This window comes from Urocampus carinirostris, chromosome 7 (assembly GCF_059441175.1).
Source record: "Urocampus carinirostris isolate Australia breed hairy pipefish chromosome 7, RoL_Ucar_1.0, whole genome shotgun sequence".
NCBI lineage: Eukaryota > Metazoa > Chordata > Actinopteri > Syngnathiformes > Syngnathidae > Urocampus > Urocampus carinirostris.
This window is the reverse complement of record NC_142355.1, coordinates 19,612,290-19,636,206: the sequence shown is the minus strand read 5'-3', so window position 1 is coordinate 19,636,206 and position 23,917 is coordinate 19,612,290. Positions and strand designations below refer to the sequence as shown.

Here is a 23,917-nt window from a genome sequence, read left to right as displayed (position 1 = left end):
GATAAAAAAGTAAAAACGAACACTATAGGAAGAAAAAATAAAACAAAATAAACAAGGAAAAAGGAGAAAATATTTTGGGGGGTTTTGTGAGGTACCCATAGCAGCTAGATGGAGGACAATCACCTTCTAGGTGATCTCCATGTTATGTAAACTGAATACTAATTTCTCAACTTACGAGTTTTTCAGGGCAGCATGGCGGCGCAGTGGTTAGCGCATGTGCGGCACAGTTCATGTCTTGGGAACCTCCTGCGTGGGTTCAAATCCAGCTCCGGACTTCCTGTGCGGAGTTTGTATGTTCTCCCCGTGCTTGCGTGGGTTTCCTCCGGGCACTCCGGTTTCCTCCCACATTCCAAAAACATGCATTTCAGGTGAATTGGCCGGTCCAAATTGTCCCTAGGTGTGAATGAGCGAGTGAGTTGTCTGTCCCTGTGTGCCCTGCGATTGGCTGGCAACCAATTCAGGGTGTCCCCTGCCCACTGCCCGATGATTGCTGGGATGGGCTCCAGCACCCCCGCGACCCTACTGAGGATAAGCGGTGTAGCTGATGAGATGAGATAAGATGAGACGAGTTTTTCAACAATATGCCTATTTATATGATAGTTAACGTATTTTTGCCTATTATGTAATTTAAAACATTTTTAACCACTAGGAGGCGCTAATTAATACACACAGTCTCTATAAAAGTGCAAAACATATGTGTAAGGTTTTGACATTAAAACTAATAATGGTTGAGAACATTTAAATGAATTCAACCATACAAAGTCTGCACAAAATCGAATGTCATTTTTCCGGTAGAATTCTGCACGAATGGCCTTATTGAGACTAATGCTACAGTGCATCTTGAGTTGACCTTTTTCTCTTTGAAAGGGACAGTGTGTCACTGTATTTTGTAAGCTCAACAAAAAGAGAGTGCTAAAAAGCACAAGAAAGAATAATGTCACCCTATAGAGACTTAAAGTGACCCACACTAGCAACATTTTATCTCCTTCTCTTTTAAGAAGTAAATTATTCACATTTATTAGGGTATCCAATTATTTAAAAAAAATATAATCACTCTAAATTTTAAAATCAAAATAAAATGTTCCATACAAATATCTTCCCCATACAAAGAAATTAATGAAACAACGAAGTCAATTTAATGAGACGTTTTTGTGTGTGTTTTTAAGCCAGTACGAAAACATTTAAGGGATCCTAATTCTTTATGACGGTAACAGGAAGTTCGCATTATCAGTCGGAAGCGATTCGTGCATCTAATGTTAGAATCGATGCTCACACAAATATGTACTGACAGCCTTGACAAAAATAAAAACAATGCATAAACGATAGTAACGTTTTGGTGTTATCAAATATTCTATTGTGTTTATTTGCAATACACATTTTATTTTTATTTGATTGTTTTTCTTTTTGTCTCTTACCACGTACTGTTTTCTAGTCGGAACCAGTTTTCGCTTGACTTCATAGTCGGACATTTTGAATGTTACACCGTATCAGCCAGTTATGTCGCCGCTAAAGTATGTCTGTTCTCTCATAGAGTAGTCTACGTTTTGGGGGATCCATGGCGCGTTTATTTAGATTCGGGGTTTTACAGATACCAATTTTTAGATAATGCAGTGAATAACGGGTGAAATCAGTGCCCATCAGTCCTAAGGTAAAGTAAGTTTTTTTCCTGCCGACTTTTGCTCTTAAGCAGTTCGAGCTAGCTAACATAATAGTGACGAGCTGAGTTGATGCTATTCGTTTTAATTACATGACCAAGTAGTATACTGACTGTGCCGTTTGCACCCTAAGCAGCAGATAATAATCATTCCACAAATTCTGAAATGGAAGAGTCTTTTGTTGCACCATTAACCATCTTGTATGGATCACAATTGTTTTTTGCAATCGAGGATTTTTGTTTCTTCGCGAACATGCATGTGTCTAAGTTGATTCCTAATTTTTGACCTTTGCATAACGATGAATATTGTTCCTATTTCCCCCACCCTCTCAGTTTACACGATCGAACCATGGCATCACTGTCAGAAGAGGTGCTCCTGGTGGTGAAAAAGGTTCGCCAGAAGAAACAGGATGGCACTCTTTATTTGATGGCTGAACGCATAGCTTGGAGTCCAGAGGGAAAGGACCGCTTTACAGTCAGCCACCTCTATGCGGATATTCGCTGTGAGAGTTCTGCTCATGTAAACATTAGAATAACCCCAAGGCAACGTGTGATGGAGTGTTATTTCTTGTATTACAGGTCAGAAAATCAGCCCTGACGGCAAAGCAAAAGTTCAGCTGCAGCTAGTCCTTCACTCTGGTGAGAGTACCACATTCCATTTTGCAAATGAGAGCACTGCACTCAAAGAACGGGAAGCTGCTAAAGAGCTGCTGCAGCAGCTCCTGCCCAAGTTTAAGAAGAAAGCTAACAAGGAACTGGAGGAGAAAAACAGGTGAACTTCGAATTTAAACAAGAAATAATGTCAATAATGATTGCTCCTCTTGCAAAGTTTTTAAATCCAAGATTTAACAGCAGACAACTTGATGACCTTTTTCAAAAACAAGTCTTGTAGTAACATTCTAAATGTATTAATTTCACCTGTAGGATGCTGCAAGAGGACCCGGTTCTTTTTCAGTTATATAAAGATTTAGTGGTCAGCCAAGTGATCAGTGCTGAAGAATTCTGGGCTAACCGATTAGGGAACGTAAATGGCACAGATCCTGCAGTATGCAACAATAAACAGGAAGTTGGTATATCTGGTGCATTTTTGGTGAGTATGGTAACCTCTTAAATATCTGAGTACGGTTTATCTAGAATGTCAGCTGTATTCTAAGCGGTTTATTCTGTGGTATACGTGGCCCGAGTAGTCTGTGATTATCATGTTTATTAAACCAACCATCATTAAGTGAAGGCATAAATGCTCCATCTTGCATAAACGTTTTTGATGCACATACTCGGCAACCTTTCAATTTTTCTAACATAATTCAATTTTGATCGTTTCTTGATTATTTTCCTTATAGTACTTTTGTAGACATGGCACCCCAGGATTTAATAAAATACTAGGGAATGTGTAATAATAATCAGTAGTTTGCAATCGTCTGGTCTGTGCAGCCCTTTGAGACTCCTTGTGTTTAATAGAATAGAATAGAATAGAATATACAGGGCGTTACAATTAAACAAGAATTGACTTTACAGGCAGACATACGGCCTCAAACAGATGGTTGCAACGGCCTGAGATATAATCTGACTGCTGATATCATTGAATCTATCTTCAGAACCTATCCTGCAGGTAAATTAACCTGAAAATGTTTTTCTAAATATGCAACTGTTATCTACATCATGTCTACTCGGTGTTGCAGTGAAACATAAGTATTGTGAAAGTGTTCCTCATGAACTGACCGAGAAGGAGTTCTGGACACGCTTCTTCCAGTCGCAGTATTTTCACCGAGATCGCATTAACACTAGCACGCAGGACATCTTCACAGAATGCGCCAAACTGGATGAAAAAGGTACATGTATTTCCTTGTTGTACCAATTCATGGTACTCAGAATTATTTTATCATTATTTGAAATTGTATCCACCTACATTTTTATAAATGTTTTTTGAATGAAGGGTTGAAATCAATGGTGGTGCAAGGAGTTAAGAACCCTCTCGTTGACTTGCAGTCATTAGAAGACAAATCCTTGGATGAGGTAAGAGTCTTTCTGGACCAAAGCTGATTTCTGATTTGTGCAGATGTTTCCTCTATGTGAAATAATCAAAACTTAATCTGTTAATCCTTGTTGTTCCATGAAAGGGAGTGTTTTCTTAATGTAGCCACTGCAAAATATTACGTTAAAGGTCTTTGGTGGTTCTTTTGATTTTTTTCCCAGTGGTATTGTTCAGTCTGGAAAGCAACACCCTTTAAGAATAACACTGCTAGATTGCTGATAACAAATGCTCAAAGTCACTTTTACTGTTGTACTGGCGATGGCTTTAAAGTACCCCAATGTGGTGAAAACGTGCACACTTAAAGGGGCAGAACAAGGAATTTTAAGTATCAAATCATGAAGTAAAACATGTTTAATATTCCCATTCTTATAAATAATATCGTTTTTCTGATTGTAAATGATTACATAATAATATTTTCAAATAAAAAACGTTTCAATCCCTTGCCTGTATTTGTTATAGGGCTATGGTGTCTGCACACCACTGCCCTCTACCTCAAATTCAAACAGATCTGTGAAGGAGAGCAGCAACTCCGCCATTATAAAGCGCTTCAACCATCACAGCGCCATGGTGCTGGCAGCAGGCTCACGCAAGGGGTACAAATATGGATAGAGATATTAAGAATTACGATTTCCATATAATCTGCTTATTCAAAACTTCACTTTCAATGCATTCTAGAGAAAACGACCAAGGTAGTGAGACGAGCAGCACCGATGGAAACTCCCGGGATTCTGATGTCTTTCAGCCTCCCATCAAGAAGGTATTTTTTTTTTACTATCAAATGATGCTTTCAGACTAATTTGTAATTTTTTTTTCATCTTTCCTAGGTGAAATTGCAAGAAGCTATTGAGTATGAGGATTTGCAAAGGGAAAACGGACCCAAAGTGGTTGCATTAAACCTTAAAAAGTCCGACAGGTTAGCATAATTTCCCTGTCATCAGTCAGTGTTTTAATTTATTTTCTTTCCTGTGTTTTCAATGTAGTTCTTATTTTTTTAAAGGTATGCTCATGGTCCTGTACCTCTACAGTCCTTAAAGTATACTTCAAGCCAAGAAATTATCAACGCTGTCAACCAAGTCCGGGACGAGATGGCCAATTACAAACCCAACCTAACTCAGGTTTCATTACACTTTATTGCACGTATGTCAAAGTCAAGGGCCAAATGTGGCCTACGAGGAGGTTTTCAATGGCCCCTGAGATTATCTTGAGACATTATTGTATAATACATCATTGTGTATTTTTTTTACAGTGCATGATTCCCCCCTAAAGTGTTGTTTTGGTCAATAGATTTTTGCACTCCATTTGATTATATTTTAATGCAATTGTCATTTTAAAATTATTTCATTTGTGCTAGGGATAGATGTAATTGGGAAAAAGATAGGTAAGAAAGACTGATACTGGCGTATATGATGTGGAGGGGGTAAACCAGTGAATCCTGTCGGGACTCTTTGCTGATGAAGGGTTGCATGGCAAAGAAACGCTGCCCTTCTTGTGCTGAGAGCTAAGTATTCGGTGTCAGGTTGGGAAGGGCGAAGGGGAATGAATGGTTGGTGAATTTGAGTATATTCTGGACTTTAGCCACCCCCCATCAGAGGGATATGGCTGCGGTATATAGATGTATACAAACTATAGACTTCTGGTGGCAGGCAGTAAGGGCAGCTTCTAGCATCAATCGTTTCAATTAAGAAAATTGATAATATATGCACAGAGTATACCTAAAATACAATGTAAGAGGTGGGGCAATATTTAGCTTTAGCATCTAGTTGTTAACTTATGTATCTTTATTGTCAATGGTTTAAGTCAGGGGTCGGGAACCTTTTTGACTCAAAGAGCCATAAAAGCAAAAAATATTAATTTTATTTTGGGAAAGAGCCACACCATATATTATGAGACAAATTTACAAAATTGCTAAACCCGCACCCCAGACAAAAGCTTAGTCTTCAGCACATTTATTTTTGATGATTTGATAAAAAATATGAAAAGAGAATAATGCCAGAGCCCCTGTCCCAAAATCAACAAACATACCACTTTAAACTTGTCTCTTTCTTGCAATTACTCAAGATCGGTTAAACTCCTTTTGACCCTTTTTTTTCATACATATTGGTTTCAAAACCAGATGCAAGCAGTTATTGTGTAAAAACGTCACAACATTCTGCAAATAGGGAGCCTGATGAGCTCACTTTTGGCGCAGATGGCGTAGGGCGAGAGATGGGAGGGAGTGCTTGCCCTTTTTGCATGGCTCCACCCATCCCTCCCACTCACCCAATCAAAAGACTAAGTTCTCTTCCTGTGTTTTGGCGTATTTACAGTGTGTTCTGTGGATTCATCATAAGGTATCTGAACACTGAACACAGATTATATAGTGAACTTTTATATAAAGGATTCTTTAGCGTTGTACAGCCAAAACGAGTTTTTCCCCCCTTTTTTGTGTGACACCTTGACTGTAAATTGTAGTGAAAAACGTGCCCTATATATACTGCGAAGTAACGTTGGACACTTAGCTTTGGGTTGGATTTGCGTGTACCTGAATAGGATGAACAACTCAAGTTTCGAACAAGATGGAGAAATTTTGCATGCAATCAAATTTGTCTCTGAGCCATTGATATTCATAGAAAGAGCCATATATGGCTCGCGAGCCATAGGTTCCCGACCCCTGGTTTAAGTGGTGCTAGCTGCAACTAGCTCAACATTAGAAACTAGTTTTGCTTAAGCAGTTGACATTGCAGATGCTTTCACCAGCTGTATTAGCACCAAGCATTAAAAACTAACATTAGCATCTATTGTTATTCAATAAAGTGTTGAACATTTGAATTAATTGCAAAAAAAGCCTTTTTTAAGTATATATATTTTTAATTTTTGGCTGGCTTCAACCTTCCCTGAGCACATTTAGTTTAACGACTAGCTGTTGGCTTCAGTATTATCTAACATTGCTTTAGAGGTTGCAAGTTACAACTAGCACAACTCTACAACTAGCTTTAGCAGCTACTCTCATTTTCAACATTTTATCAGTCGGGCCTCAGCTTGTTGTTTCGGCCCTCTGTCCATTTGACTTTACAACCCCAATATACACACTTCTTTTTTATAATATAGTGCTGTTTTTAAAAAAAACAAAATAGTCTACATTCACATATTCAGAGGATGGTAAACTGAACAGTGGTTTTTGGATACTGCAACAAAAGCAATGTAAGATTTTTCTTTAGTTTGATGCAAACCTTTCTTGGTGGCAAACTAAAATGCGCAAGTGTCTCAGTTCAAAATCTTCCGTGCAGGTTACGAGCAGCACGGCAGCAACTTCGGCTATCGCGGCGCTTTCTCCCGGCGGCCTCCTCATGCAGACCTGTTCGCAGCAAGCCATAAATCGTATGTCAATCGAACAATCGCTGACAAAAATATTTAACCTCATTTTTTGGGGGGGTTTTCTCCCGCGGTTTAGGATATAATATGAGTTTATTTTCCTTGTTTTGATGTTGATACTGGCAGAGATGGTGCCATCGGACATTCAAGGGGAACTGAAACAGCTTTACACCGCTGTCGGGGAGTTGTTGAGACATTTTTGGTCCTGTTTTCCCGTCAACACGCCGTTTTTGGAGGACAAGGTGACTCATTTTTTAGTACCATTACCTATTGTAAATCACAAAGCGCTTCAACATGTTTCTACATCAGTTGCTTTTATATACTAGAATGCCTCGTTTATTATAGTTAATGAGGACCAGAATTGAATTGTATTGTCTTTGATATTAAGATTGTGAAACATAGTATGTAATGAGATTGGACATTTTTTGTGATTAAGGGCTGTACATATAAACTTGACTTTATATGGCACTCTATGGTAGACATGGAATAAAGACTTAAAAGCAGGGGTGCCTAAACTTTTTTTAAAAACCGGCCATATTTGGTGAGCTGAAAATGTGTGAGGGCCGACTTTTCAGCCTGGCATTGTTTAAACCACACGTTCGTGCCGCTGTCCACTCTTAAAACGTTAGTAACAGGGCTGTGTCTGGTGCATCCGTGCTTTCATCGCAGGCAAAAGAAATAGTCACACTGTGTTCCTTTTGCTTGTAATTGTCTCCTAATATCTAATGAGACGTCTTCAATTCTCCTTATCACAGTATTACTGTCAAGGTTAAAACTCGAGATTGTATTAAGATGAAGAAAAACACACTCTGAGTCAGAGATTTCAGTTTTTGATACCCTTTCCATCGGAGGCGTGTGCTTCCAGGATCAGATCAGGAAGGAAAAGCATGCCCCGCCCATGGCTAGAGGCTCATTTATTGGAAAAATGTAAGAATGAAACAACACATCTGACGAAGAGATTATATGAGCACAGGAAACAATTCTGATTGGCTTAGACAGGACTGACATGTTTAAATGCAATGTATAATGTTAGTCGCTAGATAATAAATGAGCAATAAGGATAGTGAAACTTTGTAACACAATGCGTCTCTGTAATTGTAGGGAGGCAAGCTCTCGTGCGGGCTTGGAATGTGGGGAGGCAAGCTCTCAAACGGGCTTCCCGGCTCCAAATGCAAAGGCCATCTTGTTAAAAGTTAGCGGGCCCTAAGAGGATACAATTGTTGCAAGAACACAAACAGCACCTGGATAATTTTTTTGCTTTGTTAAGCCACTTTTGAGGATAACATCATACAAAGGCACATTCAAACTATAATCAAACTATAATTTCCCCTACAGTTACGAGCCAGGCAAATATTGTCAAACTCCTGCTTCCTTCCAAGACAAATTTTCTCGACCATTTTTATGACTCTCTTTAATAAATTGACCCACAATGTTTGCAGTGCTTGGCGATCAGCGCCACCACCTCGAACCTCGCCTTTGTAGCATTTTCATATGACTCGCATGGTCGCGTGAAAAAGCACTGCTGTGCCGTTAAAACCGTTTTCAGATGCTTCACCTTTTCACAGCGATCATTTCCAGTTAGCTTTTTGTAGTCATCATGTTTTGTCTAGCAGTGCCTCTTGATATGATATTCTTTGAAAACAGCTACAGTCTCTTGGTAAATTAGGCATACGCAGTAGTTTTAAATTTGAGTGAAAAAAATACTCCAACTTCCACTTGTCCTAAAAGCAGCGGCCCTCACTTTCCTTTTTTTTTTTAATCTACAGTAGCAATGTTGGAAATGGGGTGGGCTAAAATTCTCACAAAAAGCCAAGAGCAAAGTGGCTAAAGGGCTACTGTCATCATCTGGTAAAATGGGGAATTTGTTTTATACTGTGGTCAACATTACCGGGGGGCCACATATTAAGCGATCTGTAGGGCCCACAAGAAGGAGGTGTCTTATATTGTTGATGCCTCTGCTACAGTATCGCAAGCTGGCAATATCAAATAAGGCTGAAACTAAAGATTATTTTAGAAATGTACTTAACTACTATTGAAACGAATAGTCAAGTTATCGTATAAATATTAATGTATTATCTTAAATGTAGCATTAAGTAGATATAATTGTTAATAAACACAAGAACAATGGGTACAATGAAAGTTATTGAATGTACTGCGTATTCGTACAAACTTTAAATAAAAATGCCCTATGTAAAGCCAATAAGGCAGTGTTTGGTCAGTAGATACATAAATCCATAAAACAACGCAGAGAAGGACACTGAGGGAAAATTTTCTGTGGTACCTGATGATGAATCAGACTTTGCTTTTATTTATATCTTTCAGGGCGACCTTGTGTTGTCTCCATTCTTTTAACATTCATTTATGGCAGCCTGAGTAAAAAATGGTGTGATGATGAGATAAAATTGAACGCCTTTTTGAATGTCATCTGTACCACTGGTGGTCTTCGTGGTTAGGTTTTAGCGTTGCTCAACTAGTCAAGTCATGTTTATCAATGACGCCCTTAATTTACAAGAGTTTCAAACGCCTGAACAGACCACAGGTTATTGCAAACTACAGACTATTATTACATCATCCCCTGATCTAAAACCTACATGAGGGCAAGGAAAAACTCAAAAAAAAACTCAACATGAGGAAAATGAAAAAACCTTGAGAAGGGACAGCACATGAAGTAATACCCCTTCCAAGATGACCAGGCTGCACCAGATGTTTCAATAACAATAAAATGTAGGTTATTCATAAGCTATAAAATAGAAGTATGTTTTATGCCTAAATTTAAACAGTTCCACTGAGGTTTCAGATTGGATCTCACCATAAACTCATGTATAACACACATGTATAAACAAAGAGTTATTTTTTAGGTTATAAGAAATACATTTTATGCACAGTTTTATACAAGAACATTCAATGTACTTTTTAAATATTACATTTTATGAAATGAACACAAGTATGCATGGCTTTTATTAAAATAGAATAGAATATACTTTTATTATCATTGTTACAAAATGGGTTGAACATAATGTGACAACGAAAATGGACGTGGCCCTCGAGTGATAATAAATAAGTGATAAAATAATGCACATATTTCATATATACTACTGTTTTTGGAAGCGTGTCCAATTAATGGCTTGAGATATCTTCTTAGAACGAGCCTATATTAATCAAATGTTTTCTTTTGTATGCAGTTGGTTAAAATGAAGTCCACCCTGGAAAGATTTCAGACATCCAAACTCTGTCCTTTTCAAGAGAAGATTCAACGTCAGTACTTGAATAAAAACGTAAGTAACGTTTTAAACAAGACTGGTTGGTGTGTTTAGATTTGTGTTATTCATGGTTCGCTGACGTTTTATTGACACCAGCTAACAGCACACTTAGAGCAGATGCTGCAGACGGCATACAGCAAGTTCCACGTCTGGCAAACCCGACGCATGATGCGGAAACCTTGACGCCGGTCACTTCATCGGCGGAGGACAATGAATACAAAACGGACAAGGAACGTCTCGAGGATCCTTCGACGCCCACTGAGAAGACCGATCGCGGCCAGGCGGCTTCCCGCACGGCCCGAGATGCAGACATCGACGGATGCTGCCGTTGCCGCGTCTCTTCATGTTTACGGAAGGAGCACAGAATTTGTTTCTTAACCTTTGTGTTCTTTTTACGGATGAGAAATCGGTTGCGGGACTTTTATAAAGGTTCAATACTGCCTGGAAATCATGTGGGGTGTCTCAGGATGACGAGCAGGGGACTGTTGGCGTTTTTAATCGCTCCTTTGGAAAATAGGACAGAATGGAAACGTGTTCCAGATTTAGCAATATTCAAATGAGGCCTCGCACTGGAGAGTGTTGGTGGGTGAGACACCGTTCAAACTGTCCGATTCTGTCTGCACTGTACTGTATATACAAAACGTGACTCTTGAATTAAAGAGCTTGAGTGCTTTTTGTTGGTAGTGCATCCTGGTGACTGCATACAAGCACATTTCATACCTTTGTTTTAGGGAGCGAAATAAACACAATTTAATGACTGCATATCTGTCAAATTATACATTTTCTCTGTATTTTATGTTGGGGTATTTTTTGGTCTCATTTCAAATTGTGTACGCCGTATGATGGTTTTTCTGTTATTTTTTTTAAAGGGACAGTGTGTATTTAGTGCTTCCTAGTGGTAAAAAAGGCATAGAAACACAATTTTGATTCAAACAAAAATATATTAGCTACTATATAAACATGCATTTTTAATAGTTGTAGGTTGAGAAATTGGCATTTCTTTGACAAGATGAAGCTGACATGATTAGTGGTAATCTTTCTGCTTCGGGTACCTTCAACAAACTTTGTTTTTTGTACTTTTTCTCTTTATTTTCTATATTTTTACTTTTTTTTCTGTTTCTCATCTTTTTTTTTTTCATTTTTTAATTTTTGGCTTTCCTTTTTCCAACTTTCTTTGTTTATTTTTTTCTTCTATTTCTATTCTATGTTTTTCTATTGTTTCCTTATATTTCCTTTCTCTTCTTTTTTCACCTTATTTTACCAGTTTGATTTTCTTTTGATTTCTTTTTTTTCTGTTGTCTCTTGTTTGCAAAAGTTTGAGCAAAAGTGAGAGAATTATGTTCACTCTGAATCTCTGAAGTTTGTATTCGTCCTTGCACTACTTTAGCACTCGTTTTTTTCTGTTACACTACACAATGCAGCGACATCTAGTGGTCAAATATCACATTGTCCCTTTAAGCAACCTGCTGCGAATAATAGGCAACGCCGAATAATGGATCCTGAGAGAATTGTTTTTTTGTTATTTGGAAAAACGTCTCAACACAAAGTACATTTGTTTTTATTCTACAGTCTGTCTTGCTGCGAGTAAATAGGTCCCGCGTTGTGTGTGTAATGTTTATAATTGGCTAATAGGGGGACTGCTATTATTATTAAGGGGAGCAATTGGGTCAGGTTTACGGGTATGTAATTGATGGATTTATTTTCCTGCTTTAATAATTGTCGCAAATAACAAGGCACGTTTTGCATCCATTCAAATTAAAACACTCAGCGGTTTGCACGCGTTCAGGCAGTCGACACTTCGCCGGTTGTCCACACGGTTGCAGCTCCCACGGTAAAGAGACTTTCTAAATCAACAAAAGTTCTAAATAAAAACACGAGGTATAAAAGTAGCTGCAAAATGCGTGTTAGTCCTTTATACGCTCTGCAATTCAGTATTTTTCTTAAATGAGCGACCACCAGAGCGAAAACAACTAGCGTGTTGCTATCGTTTATAAACATTAGGTTCGTGATAAAATGTCGAACAATTAAGATTCTTTCGATAAAGGGCGAGGTGAACTTCCGTTAATCTTTTGTTTGGTTAAGATTTAAACGTTTATTTTCAGGGTCAACATACGTGCGTGGTCTCGTGACCGACTCGCCCCTTTGGGTGTTTGCTAGCGAGAGTGCCGCTAATCGACGAAAGTTAGCCAAAGGCGTTATCTGTTTAACATAATAATCACTGTGATGGCTTTTGATAACGGTTATTTAATCAAAGTGACTAAAGTTGAATGATTTGATGTCACTTTCTGCAAGTTTACTGCAGTTTTGTACAATACTTCCTGGTGCAGTCACGTGACGAAAGGAGATGCTCGGTTTACTGTTATTTCTCCCGTAGCGAGGTAAGAAACGTTTATTTTGGATAATAAAGCACGAAAACTGTATTTATATTTTTGATTCATTGCTTGCCAGAAAACGGAAAGTCCCCTCAAATAAATCAAATTTGAAAAGGTGATTTAGCTTCTCATTTCACCGCACTCATTTTTCATCATAATATGGCATGTCCTATGTGACTCTTAAGCTGAATATTATTTTGAAAATAAATTGAGGCACTGGAAAAAATAATAATAAAAACGAAATACTAATTTTGAACTGACTTGCCAAAAAAGTAGGCTACCAAATGATAAATAAGCATACCTGTCAACCTCAACTTTTTGTCAGCGCTGTTCATGATTGCAATTCCCCTTATTAAGCAAACCTGTCAAAGTGCCCTTGGGCAAGACACTGAATCCTTACTGCACTGATAAGCAAGTAGGAACCTTGCATGGCTGACTCCCTACCCGGTGTGTGAGTGTGTGGGTAAAGTGTAAAGTATCGTAAAGCGCTTTAGGAAATATTTAGGGACTTGAAAAGCGCTATATAAATGCATTCCATTTACATTTACAAAAACAACATAGCACCTATTTACTCACAGCCAGACAGACCATGTAGAATTCAAACAAAGGTACCGTATTTTCCGCACTATAAGGCGCACCGGGTTATAGGGCGCACCCCCAAAAAATAGTTTTTGGTCCTATATTTTCCATACATAAGGCACACCGGATTATAAGGCGCTACAATGGGAACGTCGACAAAACAGTCAGCTAGTTCAGTGAAACTTATTACCCCCTTAACATTCCGAAAGCTTGCAAAGAATTAAATACATTTTCTCAGACATGTACGGAAACAGTCTCTGTACGATGTCACCAATCACTCAAATGCATCGTTCCAAATATCATTCGGAAGGTTAAAGTCTTGGAATTCAAGAAATGCCAAACATTTCTTAGTTTCCATTTTATTTTTTGCTGGCAACTGTGTGGACAGCAAAGTAAGAATTTTATTGTGCACTGAAACGGGTTTCCTTACTGTGCATATGACAAATACTTTGAATTTAATTTAGTTTAAAAATAGACTCATCACAGAAACATCAAGATCGTTCTAAAACAAGATACCGGGGAAATATAAAGCCGCATAGCTCACCTAAGTTCTCTTGCAGACATCACGTTCAATAATAATACGTAACCATGGTCTTCTTACAACCGTGAGTGTAGTAAATCCAGGAGAGCAAAATATTTACAAATACAGAATAGTTAAAAAAATGTTTTCTCTATGCCGTAGTGCAACCCAACCTGTGATTCACATTCATCTTTTCCGGCCAATTGCAGGCTTTGTTTCGCCCCTTTAGCCTATGCGAGCCTGTAAATGGTAAAAAGGATCCGCCCCCTTTACCTTCGAATAACTTTAGCCAATAGTGACTGATTCAAATGATGATTGACACATTGGTTAGGAAATAAAACACCGGTGTATATAAATCCCAGCATACACCTCGGACTACTTCGCCTTCGGGGGAAAATCTAGTCGGCGGCTGCTTGCCTTAGTTGCAAAACTTTGCAACTTAATATTGATCCATATTTAAGGCGCACTGTATTATAAGGCGCATGGTCACTTTAGAAAAAAATAAAGGCTTTTAGGTGCGCCTTATAGTGCGGAAAATACGGCACATATGTTGGCCTGGAGAGGGACGGTCGCCACAAGGCTGTACTTGCCCAAGACACACCACAAGCAATGGTGCCCTTACAACCCCAGTGGTTAAGGGATCCAACCAATCCAAACCAACATAATGCAAAGCAAGTTTATTGTATTTGTCAACTAAATAACATAATCAATTATTTCAGCATCTTTCTTATTTCTTTCCCCACTTGCAGTAAATTTCGTGTTGCTTATTATACCGTACGTAGCAGTATATTTAAAAAAAATCCCATACAGTAATCGTAACACGGCGTACACAATTTGACAAGATCAAAACAACGTATAAAGACAGGGAATAGAGTTGGCGGGTAGGACTATAGCTTTTTATTTCACTGTACTAGATTATTTTCATCATATTATGAAATCAATTAAAAAATAATACTCTTATTTTTATAAAATATGCTAAAGACATTTAATATAGCAGGAGTTTCTTTAGGTATAAGGTGTTCTATGATTCGCTAGTGATACTGCCAGAAGTGTTTTTTTGTTTTTTTTTTGTAGGGCAGGGTATTCTTGTTTTGATTTTGAGTATGGCTTTACTGCAGGGAAAAAATGGAATAGGATAGACACTTAAAAGCTTCTGCTCCATCTTACTCCCTTCGGCACATCAGTATGTATTAAATTTCCTTCCCATAATTATTCGTTAATGTTGTGTTTCTGCTTTGCCCAAATAAAAAGCCCAAACATGAAATATGTAATGAAATTTTACGGTCAAAACGGAAAATGTGAAATTCGTAGCTGAAAATTAAACATGAAATAACGATATGAATAAAATACCTATTTTGCGCTAACTTACTGTCAAGGTTAAAACTTGAGATTGCAGTAAAATGAAGAAAAGAACACGCTGTGAGTCGGAGATTTAGGTTTTTGAGGAGGCTCATCTATTGGGAAACACAAAAAGGAAACTACACATCTGATTGATTTATACGAACACAGGTAATTGATCTGATTGTTTTACACAGGAATCACAATGCAGTTTATAATGTTGGTCGCTAGAATACATGGGAGTATAATGAATGAGCAATAGGGATAATGAAACAATGCGTCCCTCTGAGAAGAAAAACAAGCTTTCGAGTGGCTTGGAATGCAGGAGGCAAACTCATCTTGATTAACCAGCTAGCAGGCCTCATAGTGGCCTTCAAGTTGTAGCTTTTTAGTCAGAGGCACATCACTTGGTGCGAGAGAAAGTATTCTCTTGACCTTGAAGGGTTTGCAAAATCGGAAAACCTCACATTATTGAGCACTATAGAAATATAAACGTATAAAGATATAAGAGTATAAAAGTATATGTTGGGTATAAGAGTATAAAGGCACATTTAGACCATAATTTCTCTTACACTTACTCTAAAGGTATGATATAAAATAATAAATGATGACAGGCATATTACTATATGCCAATTTAAATTTGATTGAATTCTCAAAACGACACTCAAACTCTTGAAGTACGTAGCATGGTGCCAGCCAATTTACTTCAGAAACAAACTTTTTTTTAGTCCTTGATGATTTCCCCCTAGTGTATGTTTAAGGCACAAGTTGATATCTAAACACCAAAATCACAGACTGTGAGTTTGGCAAATACTTCTGGCTTTTCCTCTAAAATCAAGCAATCCGTATCATTTTGAAATCAGGTTCTTTAAGCAGCCTTAGGGAATGCATGATCACATTCATTTGTTCCAAAACAAATTTAGGCTTTCGCATTATAATTCCTGATGACAAGTTTGTTGTTTTGGCATCAGAAATAATGGCGCGATAAGATATTCACACACTTAAGCTGCACTATTATTCAAATAGATATAATAATTCCGGTTTAAAATTAAGGGCATGATTTAATTGTTATTGTTTATGTTTTATAAATGTTTTTTTTTTTGTAAATTCCTTTTTCAAATCAACATTTTTCTCTCTGTCTTCATCGGTTTAAACTTGTATAACTAAAGTCATGTCTGTCCAATTTGAAAGACTTAAGATGCCTGCTGAGAGTCATATGATGCCACAGTTTCCGTGACCAAGCACAAACGTGATTGCAACAGGCTGACTGTGTGGATGTCTCGCAATTGCAAAAGACCGTGAGGGAAGATGCCGAGAATTTCTGCCGTGCCAGACGTCCACAGTCATGTACTGGCCGAGTTCGACTGCCTCGACCCTCTCCTCTCCACACTGCGCTTGGATTCCGGAAGGCTCAAGGTACATGCAATGTGAGCAATCCAGCTAAGACTATCTAAAAATGTGACTATTCAAAAAACTAGTTTTGGTCATTAGGACATTTCCACGTACTGACTGTCAGATATCCACCCATTATTCTTAATCTCTACAAGAATTAGACATAGGGTGAGCAGTGCTTTCCTACGTGTTGTTTTTCAGTGCACATGTTTGGCTGTGTCGAGGAAATGGCTGGCGTTGGGAACTTCGGCTGGAGGACTGCACCTCATTCAGAGGGAAGGCTGGAAACAAAGGCTTATTCTTACCCATAAGGTAAAATGGGACTCATTTTTGACAATACTTTAAACGATATTCAGTTCTTCTCAAACTAAGGGTACTTGAGGCTAGTCCAGGGGTAGGCTTTATATTATATTCATTAGAATTAATTATTAAAGGATGTCATTATTTTAGGCCTGTAAAAACAAGAATTGTTCATAAAATAAATGTTGAATTAGACGTCTATTCCGGTAAAAACAGGGGTGGGGGACTATGCGCTACAATAACAGCCGAATCATTGACACACACTGCTCACTCGATATAGAGTTTCTAGCAGTATCGTGTAGACCCTTCTATCTACCGAGAGAGCTAACTGTGGTCATTGTGCTTGCTGTTTACGTTCCACCGGATGCTAATGTTAGCATAGCGCTAAATCTCCTGCCCGCTGATATCAATAAACAGCAGCTTGCACACCCCGACGGAGCTTTTATCGTCGCCGGCGACTTTAATCGGGCATGTTTAAGGACTGTACTTCCCAAATTCATTCAATACGTGGACTGAGCAATTAGGGAAAAAAACACTGGACCGTGTGGACAGTAAGATCAAACATCTAGTTGGATACGCCCATCTCAGTCTGTCCCTCACCCCCTCATACACCCCCCCTCCGGAGGAAAACAAAGCCTATACAACAAGGACAGTACAAACATCTTCTTTGTTCCTTTATCTCTTTGTTTTCCTTATCCTCAATGTAAAATGTGGAACTGGAGTGCCACGTCCAATTTCGTTGTCACAATATATCCCATGTTGTAACAATGACAATAAAGGTATATTATATTCTATTCTATTCTATTCACTTTAAAATATCAGTTACATACCTGCCAATCTCAGCCCTTAATAATGTTCGCCATTCCTCTTATTAAGCGATAATAAACCTTACATAACGTGACACCTATTTACTGACATCAGTATGTATAAGTTCGTCCACTCCTGGTTTAGGAGATAACTGGCTGAACAAAATATTTCACCAAGTGTATGATACGAAAAAGGTTAAGAACTACTGTCCTAATTGATGAAAGTCATTCCTGGATCATTGACACAACCTGCTTTTCAGGAAGGTTCTATCACTCAAGTGTCCTGCTGTCCCCACGATGAAGACTTCATTGCTGCTGCGACGAGGTAAAATCGCAAATCATGAGGTGCAGTTTCCCCTTTCTGACGTAAAATGTGCATTCCAGTCAGGGTCTGGTGGTGGTGTGGGAGCTGCAGCTGGAGCGGCGTGGACGTCCGGAGAGAGTGAGCGTTTCCTGGGAGCACCGAGGCCAGGACATCACTGCGCTTTGTTGGGACACAAACACGCTCAAGGTTTTTGTCGGCGATTCGGCAGGCAAAGTGTCATTTCTACGGGCGGGATCGTCCAAGATGGGAAAGGTATAGTATCTGCATTCCATGATTTAATGTTAATCTGTTCAGAATACAGTCAATCCCTCGTTTTTTTGCGAGGTTTCAATTCCAGAAACGGCCAAAAGTCAAAACTCTTGATGTAGAAAACCTTTATTTATTTATATATTCCTTTTTCATTATTACTCAAGAAAAAAAACAAACAATTTCCAGGCTAAAATATTTGTTTCGCAAATAAAAATACTGTACTCTATGAACATGTTTTTTTCCCCCAAATAACATCTTTACTGTCAAATTCTAATTTTTAAAATAATTTTGCGGATTAAGGACACGATCAACTTTACATGATACTTTGACACCATTATGTGAACGTTTTCTGAGTTTCCGTGGAGCCTAGAAAAATCTTAATAGGCATTGAATTCATTATTCTATAAATAAGGCCTTGATTGGCATAAAATGTCTTAAAATGTGAACACATTAATAAAATTTTTATTTTAACTGAAAAAAGTAAGTAACATTTATCAATTGTTTGTATTTAATTATTCGCGATTTACTTTCGTGGCAACATCGCGTGAACACCATAACGGAATTATCAAAACGGTGATGAGGTTTCAGTCGAGCCTTTCAGAGCAGACTCATGTCTTAGGTCTACACAAAATACACATAGAAAGGTTTCCTTGACCATGGGAGCGCTTCAATTTAAGTGGAGGTGGCTGTCCGATTAAGCATTTTTCGACATGGCTAAAAGTTGTGCCAGGCAATGTTGCGAGGAATGATGTACTGTGTGCAAGAAATATTTTTTTTTGTATAATTTCTATTCTGTGTTTTTTTTTCTCGACTTTAAATTTATTCCTAAAGGCATTTAAAAATTCTTCAATGTCTTGAATTTAGATAGCTCTCAGCTGGTTTGGAAAAACTGCATTTGCCTTCCGATTCTGTCCTATAAAACTATTTTGGTCAAATATTTTTGAAAAAGTGCCTCGTAGCCAAAAGGGAGCGGCAAAGACCCGTCCGGTTCTGTCTTATAGTGACCATTTATTTTTCCAATATCAAATATTTATGAAAAACTGTAAAGGAGCACCAAAGACCTGCTTTTGGCTCCAGAGCATGTTTAGCAGGTCGAGAAGTTCAATTTTTTTTTGCTGGCTTGCAGGTAGAAGCGTTTGATTTTTAAAATAAGACTTACTGAATGAACTACAAATTATTTTCTAACGTGTAAAAATATATATGAAGATCTTTTTACTATTTAGTGAAACAATCGAGCTGAATATTTAATGAATAAAATATTTGTGTGGTGTTTTTTTTTTTGTCCAGGGTTCAGGATTCGTTATGTTTCCTGTTCAGACTGTCACCACTGTCGACTCCAAAGTGGTTCAGCTCGGCTACCAGGAGGGTCGGCTGCTTGTGTCTTCACTGAGCCGATGTTACCTCTGTGATACAGAGAGGCGAGTTTGTGATTGATTACCTCTTAAAAAAAAATCAATTTTAATGCTTTCTGTGTGATGTGGCCAGGGAGAAGTTTTGGCGCGTGGGGAACAAGGAGCGTGACGGGGAGTACGGAGCTTGTTTTTTCCCTCAAAACAAAGGAATGTTGGTGGGCCAGCCCCCACTGCTCTACTGCGCACGACCGGGCTCTCGGATATGGGAAGCCAGCTTTAATGGCGAGGTTTTAAGCACGCAACAGTTTAAGCAGGTGCTCAACTGCCCTCCCCTACCTCTTATCACATTCAGGTAATCCACTTCGAATTCAGGGGAAGTTAATTGCTTGGAAAAAATACAAGCCTTAAAAAAATGTTTTGATGCCTACAGAAATGAGCCACAATACAATCCGGGCCAGAAGAGCCCCCAGTCAATTGCATTCCCAAAACTGCAGTTTTTCGGGTAAGAGTAATGTTTATTTTATTTAATTGTACCGTAAATTCCGGACTACAAGCTGCTACAATTTTGCTACGTTTGAAACCCTGCGGGTTTAATACGATGTATATTATTATTATTATTATTATTTTTGTGGTGGCATCGTGGAAACAGAAAGTTGCTCTTTTCCACAACGCATGTGCTCTAAATACAAAACACTACAGTGACGTCTGGAAACATTTATGATTGCTTTCGAGTTCATTTAATCCCTGTTTTGCTGACATTTTTCATATAATGCATAACAAGAGCAAAATGGGAGATTTGACAGTACTTTGTTCAATCTTTACAACATACTCAAGATATTTCATCTTTTTTGCCCACAAATCAGGTCCTCAATTTTGAATAGCAATAGAAGTTATAAATCCAAAACGCTAAACTTCTATTTCTGTATCCTCTGCATCAATGTCAGGTCACTGATGTTTCCTTTAGTCCTTGAGAAACAAAAACAAGGGAAGGCTATTTGGTCCATTACCATGGCTACCACCAGAAAGACAAATTTGTGTTGCAATCTGGCACTATTCTCCACAGTATGACTGCTTTCCTTGATGTCATCGTCTTAAAAATACGGGGCTCTTATTTTACCCGACGCAGCTCTCATTAGCAGAGTAATAAATATTTGTGATCGCCATTTTGAATGGTTACATGATCCGAAAACACGTGACGTAAAAAACTTGGAGCAGAACATAAAATGATGCAGCCGAAAAGGGCATCCCCACGCTATTGGTGCAAGGTGCGCTGCTGGTTTAAAGTGTGAGAAATGGATGTAATTAAGTTATTTTTTTATGGCTGTTTAACCCTGTGACTTAAAATCCAGTGCGGCTTGTAAAGAGACAAAATTGAGTTCTTAAATTTGAGCATGTGGCATTTAATCAGGTGTGCACTGTACTCCAGAATGTGCAGTATTTTATTTACAGTTTTGACTGAATCATCCATTATGTTTTTGTTGAATAGAGACCAAAACTTGCTTACCTGGACTGATTCCGCCATTTATATTTTCACACCTCACAATGGCCAAGTTCTTCTCTGGACGGAGCTCAAAGGTGACTCGTATTGATGAGAATAATTACAGAAAATGAGACGATCCAGCCTCTTTTGTGTGTTGCAGACGTTGCGGAGATCGCCGTGTACCGCAACGAGCTCTTCTGTCTGCACGCCGGCGGCCGTCTCTCGCATCTTTCACTGTTGTCCGCAGAACGCTGCGTGGAACGGCTCCTTCGACGGGAGTCCTGGACTCTGGCAACGTTTGTCTGCTGCATGTTCCCGCACGCCATCTGCATCAGTCGAGTACGGCTGATTTTATTCAAAGACTGTTTTGGGCTCGTCTTTCAATGGAGTCCCCTGTTTAGGGGGCACAAAACGTGACCTCTTTTTCTTGATATGAACATCTGATCAAAACTCAGAGCTTATGAGTGTCTATCATTAAAAAAGTATCATCTTTGAAAGAAATACCCCTAGGGTGGCATTAGCTCAGGAGTTAGAGCGCTCTTCTTGGGATCAAGTGGTTGCAGGTTCGATTCCTGGCTCCTCCGTGTTATTTGTCGAAGTGTCCTTGGGCAAGACACTGAATCCCTAATGCCCCCAATAAGCAGGTAGGCGCTGTGCAAAACACCATCATATTGGCTGGATTAAAGTACAGTACAGTAGTTAAATGAAGTAAGAAACTAAATTGGGGGCTAATATCAATGATATTTAATATAAAGTCGTTGTAAACACACAATAGCAAACTGAAACTTAACTTAAGGTGAATAGCTTGTTAAAAAGTTAAAAATTGTATGCATTTTTGTTCAGTAATTCTATTGACCTTTTGTTTTTAAGCATATTTTTAACCATTTTAAACAGTACAAAGTTTAAACATATATTTTACAATTATCGTGCTGGTGGTTATTCAATGTGCCTCCTCCGCTTGATGAAACTTTACTAATATTCAGTTTATGATGTTAAAAATACTTTCTTGAAATTTTCATAACTGATGAAATAAGTTATACAAAAACTAACCTGACTTCTTCACGAGTTTCTGCCTCTCCAATTTTTTTGATTGGCTGGATAACGCTCTAATAACGTTTTTAAAAATGTAGAAAAAAAATTCTAAAATTTAGAAAAAAATAATGATCTTGTTTTAAAGACAAAACAAACTAAATATGAATTTCATGTTAATGCAATCAAAATTTGGTAGTGCCAAGCAGTGCAGCTATTCCGTCTTGCTAAATGTATGTGATCTATCGGCATTTCTAAACTTAAATCTTGTTTCCTTTGAATTCAGGCCAGAAAATCAATACCCGTCGAGCGCCTGGAACACCTCCGCTCCCAGCTCAGTTTCACTTCTCACCCCGATTTGATTGGCCAATTGGATGAAGTTATCGCCAAGCTGGAGCCGCTTGATTCCGCCTGCAGCAGCCGCCGGAGCAGCATCTCCTCCCACGTATGTGAAAAGCACGCTCCCGTACACTTGGTGATGCTTCCAAAGCATTCACAATTTAGTTAAAAAATTCTCATTAAGTGAAGTCAAGTACATATATTTGTACAGCCCTTAATCACAAAGTCTCAAAAGGCTGCATAGGCCACTGTTATAACCTCTCCTGGTATATGGGCCACTAAAATAATTAATGAAACCTCAAGAAGTGGTCACACATGAGGTAATACCCTTTCCAGGATGTCTAGACTGCAGTGGATGTTGCATGAGTACCAATAGACAAAACGCAGTCATCATCATCAACAATAAACACAAGTAAGAACTAAAATTGTGCAAGAAGTCCAAGACTGCAACGACAAAGCTTCCCACACAGTAGGCTCCCAATTATGGCATCCATCAGGTCCTCGTTCACTGATTCACCGACCAGGTAACAAGAATAGGCAAGTAAACAATCGTGTCAATCATAAGCTATAGAACATGTATGTGTGACCTAGGTTGCACATCTTTTTCCTGATGGCAGAGCATTCCGCTTAACAGAAGCAGCAATGAAGATCCTCTCAAGCCTGTGGATTTTTTCTTGGCTCTTGGAATTACAAATAGACCAATATTTTCCAAGGGCATGACTAAATCAAAAATATTGGGCAAACTTTTGTAGTTTTTCACATAACCTTAAAGTTGCATTTTAAATGGAATGGGAGCCAGTGCAAGTCAGCTAAATTGGGGTAATATGAAAAGTCTTGCAGTCACATTATATACCAGCTGCAAACTTAAGATGCCAGACAGTGGGAGACCCGATAATAATACATCACTGTAAACGAGACGAGAAGTAACAAACGCATGAATTATATTTTGCCTGCAAGTTCACATCCCAGCCCTCACATGATCTTTTATCATTTGGGCCGCTTCTTTCAAAACCTCAGGAAAGCTTCAACGTCCTGGACTGCGGGATCTACCGGGTAATCAGTCGACGAGGCAGCCAGTCAGACGACGAGACGAGCTCCCTCCTCAATCCGTCCACGTCGGAGGAGGAGCGCCTCAAAGAGTTCAGTTTTGCACAGGATGAAGAGCAAGTGGATCAGGGTAGGGAGACACTTTCATTAAATAATTACATTTCTTTTTAATTATTTTCTTAGGAAATCAATTTACTGTACCAGGGTTCCCGCAGATCCTTGAAAAGTCTTAAGAGACATTGAATTCACGATTCTAAAAATAAGGCCTCAATTAGCATAAAAATGTCTTAAATCCAATTATCTAAAGTCTTAAAAATTTCTTTTTTTTAATCATTCAGCGATTTACCTCTTGTGGAAACATCGCATGACCACAATAACGTAAATATCAAAACGGTGATGTGGTTTCAGTCAGGCTTTTTAGAGCAGACTCATGTCTTAGGTCTACCACTCTAGGTATACCTTCGATACGCATAGCAACTACAGAGCATGGAA

General features: G+C 38.6%; 2 protein-coding genes across 5 annotated transcripts in view; both read left to right on the top strand.

Moving 5' to 3' along the window:
* The first annotated feature begins 1,250 nt into the window (after positions 1 to 1,250).
* gtf2h1 (general transcription factor IIH, polypeptide 1) lies at positions 1,251 to 11,059 on the top strand. The gene is made up of 15 exons (XM_088340037.1): positions 1,251 to 1,648; positions 1,988 to 2,157; positions 2,234 to 2,426; positions 2,579 to 2,744; positions 3,170 to 3,263; positions 3,334 to 3,483; positions 3,588 to 3,667; positions 4,146 to 4,279; positions 4,362 to 4,443; positions 4,511 to 4,599; positions 4,684 to 4,801; positions 6,953 to 7,043; positions 7,164 to 7,279; positions 10,220 to 10,312; positions 10,394 to 11,059. Exons 2-15 carry the CDS (start codon positions 2,004 to 2,006, stop codon positions 10,478 to 10,480), a joined length of 1,647 nt encoding a protein of 548 aa, XP_088196163.1. The 5' UTR covers positions 1,251 to 1,648; positions 1,988 to 2,003; the 3' UTR covers positions 10,481 to 11,059.
* A 908-nt stretch (positions 11,060 to 11,967) lies between these two features.
* hps5 (HPS5 biogenesis of lysosomal organelles complex 2 subunit 2) overlaps positions 11,968 to 23,917 on the top strand; it is a 27,008-nt gene continuing 15,058 nt past the window's right edge. Inside the window, exons 1-12 of one of the 4 annotated variants that reach the window (XM_088340033.1) lie at positions 11,968 to 12,128; positions 16,298 to 16,522; positions 16,700 to 16,810; positions 17,865 to 17,929; positions 17,989 to 18,181; positions 19,466 to 19,596; positions 19,664 to 19,882; positions 19,961 to 20,032; positions 21,017 to 21,105; positions 21,171 to 21,349; positions 22,326 to 22,484; positions 23,396 to 23,555. In XM_088340033.1, the coding sequence (XP_088196159.1) occupies positions 16,415 to 16,522; positions 16,700 to 16,810; positions 17,865 to 17,929; positions 17,989 to 18,181; positions 19,466 to 19,596; positions 19,664 to 19,882; positions 19,961 to 20,032; positions 21,017 to 21,105; positions 21,171 to 21,349; positions 22,326 to 22,484; positions 23,396 to 23,555 (1,486 nt within the window). In that variant the 5' untranslated portion in view covers positions 11,968 to 12,128; positions 16,298 to 16,414. Of the gene's footprint in view, positions 12,129 to 12,445; positions 12,676 to 16,297; positions 16,523 to 16,699; positions 16,811 to 17,864; positions 17,930 to 17,988; positions 18,182 to 19,465; positions 19,597 to 19,663; positions 19,883 to 19,960; positions 20,033 to 21,016; positions 21,106 to 21,170; positions 21,350 to 22,325; positions 22,485 to 23,395; positions 23,556 to 23,917 lie in introns of those variants that run through there. The other 3 variants (XM_088340036.1, XM_088340034.1, XM_088340035.1) reach the window with 3 other exon arrangements.

Bases quoted from the DNA above. Each gene is read 5' to 3' on its own strand.
- gtf2h1 (XM_088340037.1), top strand. From the start codon at position 2,004: ATGGCATCACTGTCAGAAGAGGTGCTCCTGGTGGTGAAAAAGGTTCGC. The intron at 2,427-2,578 runs GTGAACTTCGAA...TTTCACCTGTAG, and splicing joins GAACTGGAGGAGAAAAACAG to GATGCTGCAAGAGGACCCGG. The intron at 4,280-4,361 runs GTACAAATATGG...AATGCATTCTAG, and splicing joins GCAGCAGGCTCACGCAAGGG to AGAAAACGACCAAGGTAGTG.